Source organism: Genypterus blacodes, unplaced genomic scaffold (genome assembly GCF_046128005.1).
Source record: "Genypterus blacodes isolate CSIRO-AG114 ecotype Tasmania unplaced genomic scaffold, CSIRO-AGI_Gbla_v1 ptg000056l_1, whole genome shotgun sequence".
In the NCBI taxonomy this organism is placed as follows: domain Eukaryota; kingdom Metazoa; phylum Chordata; class Actinopteri; order Ophidiiformes; family Ophidiidae; genus Genypterus; species Genypterus blacodes.
The window spans coordinates 511,610-517,660 of NW_027466868.1; the positions used below are offsets into that span (position 1 = coordinate 511,610).

At 45.9% G+C, this 6,051-nt stretch overlaps 1 protein-coding gene across 2 annotated transcripts; it reads left to right on the forward strand.

Annotated features, from left to right (window-relative positions):
• The first annotated feature begins 688 nt into the window (after nucleotides 1–688).
• enpp4 (ectonucleotide pyrophosphatase/phosphodiesterase 4) lies at nucleotides 689–5,770 on the forward strand. 2 transcript variants are annotated; one of them, XM_076152450.1, is made up of 9 exons: nucleotides 696–828; nucleotides 1,180–1,243; nucleotides 1,922–2,171; nucleotides 2,272–2,565; nucleotides 2,655–2,759; nucleotides 2,837–3,035; nucleotides 3,125–3,298; nucleotides 3,540–3,809; nucleotides 3,952–5,770. In XM_076152450.1, the coding sequence occupies exons 3-9, from the start codon at nucleotides 1,923–1,925 to the stop codon at nucleotides 4,029–4,031; spliced, it is 1,371 nt and encodes a 456-aa protein (XP_076008565.1). In that variant the 5' UTR covers nucleotides 696–828; nucleotides 1,180–1,243; nucleotide 1,922; the 3' UTR covers nucleotides 4,032–5,770. The 2 variants fall into 2 exon arrangements, with proteins under 2 accessions (XP_076008564.1, XP_076008565.1); XM_076152449.1 differs by lacking the exon at nucleotides 1,180–1,243 and having other exon boundaries at nucleotides 689–828.
• The last annotated feature ends 281 nt before the right edge of the window (nucleotides 5,771–6,051 follow it).

The window sequence follows — 6,051 nt, forward strand, 5'->3', positions numbered from 1 at the left end:
CACTGTGCACTTTTAAAGGACCATCATCTAAAACGTGTTTGCTGCTGCTGTTTGTGCAGAATTCCTTACAGGTCATGAAATTATACACTTGAAAACAGAACACTGCATTTATTCATTTAGGAATCCTTTAACTCAAACTTACCGCCATTCAACTTCAATACATTCTATAATAAGGAGATATTGTGGAAAAAATAGAATGCTTAAAAGGAGCGGGTTGGATTTTATAGTTTTACTGAATTTAGTTGCCTCCAGAAAAATCTCAGATGTCCGAGTTTCCCCACAAGTACTTAAAAGCACCAATACAGTCGTCGCTCTCATGTTGCATTATCACTGATTGAAAAATACACAATTTACACAATTATAGAGACAAAACAATTAATTAAATGTTTACCCCTTACATTATTACATTATATTACATTGAAACGGAGTCGGAATGATTCTAAATCATTAAATCATACATACGTTGTGAGAGAAGAAGAAAACACAGAAACACATTTCATAATATCAGTGTTTTGTGACTCATAAATGTTCAGATAAATTATTTTTAAAAGAATAAAACTACAGCTGAGTTTACCACTACCTTATCATTATCACTATCACTTTTACTAAACTGTGTGGTGTTACGCAGGGGTTAAAAAAAATATTTATTTTGAAATGGCTAACCGGAATAGGACCATTCTTTGACGCTGGCTCGACAACACCGACATGGCTTTATTTTGAGGAAGTTGATGCGGGGAATGCTTCTTCGAAACTTGGTGTTGTCGGTGTGGTGATGTTTCCGGCTGGAGGGAAACTGTGATCCTTTGGCGAAACAACACATTCTCACAGGTAACGCGAATAAACCACTGGTTAGCATTAGCTGCGGGAAGATTGCAGCGTCTTTAGCCGCAGACAGCTGACGGCACCTGTTTGTGTGTACGTACGAATGCAAATTCACAACAACAACATCAAAGTAGCTTCTTGTATATCTTAAGTTTTTTCCTTTAACAGAAGTTAATTTAACTTAGTCATTAATGCCTTCGCTTGCGTGTTATTGTTTTGATATTGACTCCTGAAGAATGCTTGTAAGGTTAACAAGCTCTCTCTCTCTCTGTGTCTCTCTGTGTGTGTCTCTCTCTCTCTCTCTCTCTCTCTCTCTCTCTCTCTCTCTCTCTCTAACTGATAAATGCATTTAATAAGTTGTTTTTTCTTCGCTTTGTACCACGTAATGCTTAACTTCTCCACTTGAGAGTTCACTCCTTGAGTAAATATGGCAAATGGCTCAAAGGCATTTAACATTCCTGCTTATTCTCTTGGATCTGTTGTATTTCGAAACAAAACTGATAGAAAGAGGATAAACATTCAGGTTATGGCTCATCAACGTCTGAGTCGTCTCACAGCGATGCTGCGTGGTCAGATTCCTTTAGTAGCTGTGTCCATGGGAATGTGTTCACAATGTCTCCACTCAGGTCAGGTCATGCCGAGTCAGCACAGGGTCGTAATGTGATGATGGTGAAACTCCTCAGACACAAACATTTGTCAACAAACCGCAGCGTTATCCTGTTAAAGAGTTTCATAGAGACGCCGTGGGAATCTGGATTTACACCAGCCTGTGTTGAGGTGCACACTCACAGCTCATGCAAAATAAATAGGAATGTGACTTGACCTGTGGGTGGCGCTGTGACAAGCAGAGTGAGACTTGACCGTTAAAATGTCATCATCCAGAGAGCCGTCATCACTCTTGTGTCTGATGCGATGATGAAACTTTATAAAGTTTAGGTCGACTTGAACCCTCATTTCCTCTTTTTGAGGTTTCACTCGGTTTCACTCGAGGTTTCACTCGGTGCAGTCACCTGCACGTTTTGGTTTTGTTACAAATGCAGATTTAGGGATGTAAACATGCACATCTGCTTTGTGTTGTTCTCCTTTCACTCCTCTTCAGCATGTCGCTCACAGCACTGCTGGGCCTCCTCTGTGCCTTCGGCCCCCTGGCCACAGCGGATAACGTGACGATCCCCAGCTCCCATCAGGGCCCTCCGCCGCTGCTGGTGGTGTCGTTCGACGGCTTCCGCGCCGACTACCTGCAGAGGTTCCCCATGCCGAACCTGAAGCTCCTGTACAGCCAGGGGGTCCTGGTTGAGCAGCTCACCACGGTCTTCATCACCAAGACGTTTCCTAACCATTACAGCCTGGTAAAGTGTTTTTCCTCACACTTTGTTTGATGATGTCAACGGTTAATAATGTCTGAATGCACTGGATGAAGTATTCTGTGGCGTCATCTTGGCTCTTTAGATGACGGGGCTGTACGCCGAGTCACATGGGATGCTGGCCAACCGCATGTACGACCCCACCACCAAAAAGCACTTTAGCATCGGCAACAACAGCGACCCGGAGTGGTGGAACGACGCCGAGCCGCTCTGGGTCACGGCGCTGGACTCCGGCTACAAGACGGCGGTGGCGATGTGGCCCGGCTCTGACGTGATCATCCACAACCGCAGGCCAACGCACTTCTTCAAGTACAACTCCCACGTGACTTTCCAGGAGCGGCTAGGGAACTTGACGAAGTGGCTGGTGGGGAGCGAGAAGGTAAAGAGCCACGTCACGTCTAACAAACAAAGCAGGTCTTTGAAAATGTCTCCGTCTGACATTGTGTGATTTCCGTCTCATATCGTCAGGAGGAAGCGGTCATGTTCGCAGCCATGTACTGGGAGGAGCCAGACCGGTCGGGTCACCGGTTCGGCCCTGACAACGACACCGCCATGGCCCAGGTGCTGAAAGAGGTACGGACGCGTGTAGGTGGAAGGTAAAACCTCAGAGGAGCTCGCTTGGTCCTGAAAAACTCTTTTCCCCAAAATAGGTTGACGACAACATTGGCCTGCTGATGTCGGAGCTGGAGCGCGTGGGCCTGTGGGGTCACATCAACGTCATGGTAACCAGTGACCACGGCATGGCCCAGTGCTCGGCCGACCGCCTCATACGGCTGAACGACTGCCTCCACCCCGACAACTACACCGTGGTGGACCTCTCGCCCGTGGCAGCGCTCATCCCTCACAGAGGTGGGCGCTCTCCAGTCACGTCACCAAGGCCATCTGGCGACGACAAGCTCTCATGTGTGTGTGGGTGTGTGTGTGTGTATTTTCCACAGACCCAGATGCCGTCTTCGCCCTGCTCAGTAAGTGCCACCCCCACATGACGGCCTACCAGAAGCAGTCGATCCCGGACAGACTCCACTACCGCAACAACGTGCGTGTGCAGCCCATCATACTGGTCGCAGATGAGGGCTGGACCATCGTGCAGCGGGGGAACAAGCTGCCCAGACGTAATGGACTTCACTGGATTCATTTAAGCTTTGCTGTATATTAAACCATTACCAGCATGGGGGGATAACAGGTGTAGCTGCATGTGAAAGCGTCTATAAGAGGAGATGTGGCGCTGGTATGTTAGGAGAGAGGAGAACGGGACTTGATCCACTCGTCCATCTAGACCTCATGGCTCTGAGTGTTCACATACGCTTCAATAACCTCTAACCCTGCTTTGCTCCCTCCCCTTCCTCACTTCAGTGGGCGACCACGGCTTCGACAACGCCCTACCCAGCATGCACTCCTTCCTGGCGGCGACGGGCCCCGGCTTCCGCCAGGGTTACCGGATGTCCTCCCTGCAGAGCGTGGACCTCTACCCGCTGATGTGCCGGCTGCTGTCCGTGCCGCCGCTGCCCAACAACGGCTCCCTGGCACGGGGGCGCTGCCTGCTGGCCGAGGAGGCGTGCAACTACGTCTACCTGGTGGTCGGCCTGGTGATCGGCACCCTGCTGTTTCTCATCACCATCTTGGGTAAGTCGGCACCATTGGCTGATGCTTTTTATTATATCATCTTCACTTCATACCTTACCTCTTCTGCTGAGTCCTGTTTGTTTGTTTTAAAGTGAGCAGACTCCAGAGCCAGCAAACTAACCAGGACGTGTTTTCCTCTCAGTTCTGTTCAGGTTGCCCTGCACCCGTCGCCCCTCGGCTTTCGAGCGGCTGCAGGTGGACGACGAGTCCATGTTGGGCTAAACCAATCCGAACTATCTGTCCAATCCCACGTCTTCCACTTCTTGTGTTTGTACTCTCAGAATTGTTTTTAGATGACGATTTTCCTCCTGAATGCTTCCACGTAGACTTGAAAAGGCCAGTATGGTTTTTCCTTCAGCTTTACTGTTTGTCTTTGTCCACACACACACACATACACACACACACATACACACACACACATACATACACACACACACACACACACACACACACACACACACAAACACACGTGTGAAGTTCTCTGATGACTATAGGAAATAGTTAATATTGAGAGTTAATATTGAGTAACGTTACAGTTATAGAAAGGAAGACTTGAACCTATGACCATTTTACTATGGAGCTCATTTTGAGGGAATGAGTTCAGATACACAGGATGGATCATTTAGATGTTATTAGTTAATTTTATGAAGACTTGAATGTTTAAACTTCTGGTTGGAGAGATTTTGTCTTTATTTTCTTGATTGTGTTTGTTGATGTTTGATGTTACTGCTACTTTAGCCACTAGGTGGAGCCCTCAGCACATTTCAGACTTCCACAGAAAACTTAATAACAGATCAAGCAGATCATTTTGCTGCTCAATCATGTAATAATGCAAAGATCCCAACCTTGAGGCCTGGGATCGCTGCTGTAAGGGGGAAAAGTGATTTGAACTGCTAGTAGTCGAGTTAGAATCCATGTGTCAGATATTTATGCTGGGTAATTTTGACCAAAGATATATTGATCATCTCAAAGAGATAATCGATTTGAATGACAACAGTGATTATTTTTGTGGTTTTCTCTGCCACTTTTAGCAGCTGAATGTTCAGCGTCTTGCTCAGGAGCACTTAGACACATTACAGGGATCTGAACCGTGGCCTTTTGTGCACAGATGGCCTGTGCGTTCTGTATGTCAGGGGTTCCCAACCTGATGATTGTGTTTCTGTTTGTTGTTGGGTCATTTTCTCTCAGAGTTACTGAAAGAAGAAGAAGAAACTTTATTGGGTCAAATCACATGCAAACACGTCATTCTGAAATTTGTCTTGCATGCCCCTCTTACACACACACACGCACACATACATGCATTACAGAGAGGTCAGCGCAGGGCAACCATGATACGCCGCCCGTGGAGCAGTTGGGCGTTCAGTGCCTTGCTCACAGGCACCTTGGCAGTGCCCTGGCGGCAAACTGGCAACTCTCCAGCTGCCAGTCCGCTCTCTTGGTCCATACAGGGACTCGAACCCGTGACCCCCTGGTTCCCAGCTGAGTCCCTATGACTGAGCCACTGCCGCCCCAATTTTTCTCCAAATTTTCCAGAAAATGAGTTTTCTCTCAAAGTTACCAAAAGGGAACAGAATCAGAAGGAGAAACCGTTTTTGTTCTCACCTCAAACATGAAAACAGCAAAAGGGGGATATTGTTCTTTTTTTAATGGGACATAAGCCATAAATGTAAAGATCGCCGCTATACTGTATGTTCATGATTGTATATTTATGTGACAAGGAGTTTCTATCGTGTTTGTGTGTGTGTGTGTGTTCTTATGTTTCTGGAAATGTTTTGGGCAATGATTTAATATTCCACCAGTTTCAGAAAAGGTCATGGAATTTCTCAAGTCGTCTGCTGTTGCGTTACAAGAAGCAAAGAGGGCAAGACACACATTTGGAAAAATTACTTTATATTCCTTTTTTGTATTTTCTCTATCGCAGTCACAACATTACAATGTAATAAAATGGTAAATATATAAAATCGAACTCAGTACTGACGCATATACATCTCTGTTTCGTGTTCAAAACCAAATGAACTGTACATGTTTTCATTTATATCTGTTTTACATCATTTAAAATCTGATAAGTTTCTAAGTTGTCATCTGCATTACTGTAAATCTGTCTCTTCTCAGATAAATAGACTTTATTTTCAGGAGGTATTGTAACAAAAATAACACCTTTGCTAACGCTGGCTGTCTGGAACCATTGAAAATATCATTCAACTCTTTACCCAGAATGCCTCAGGATACTATCCTAAACACA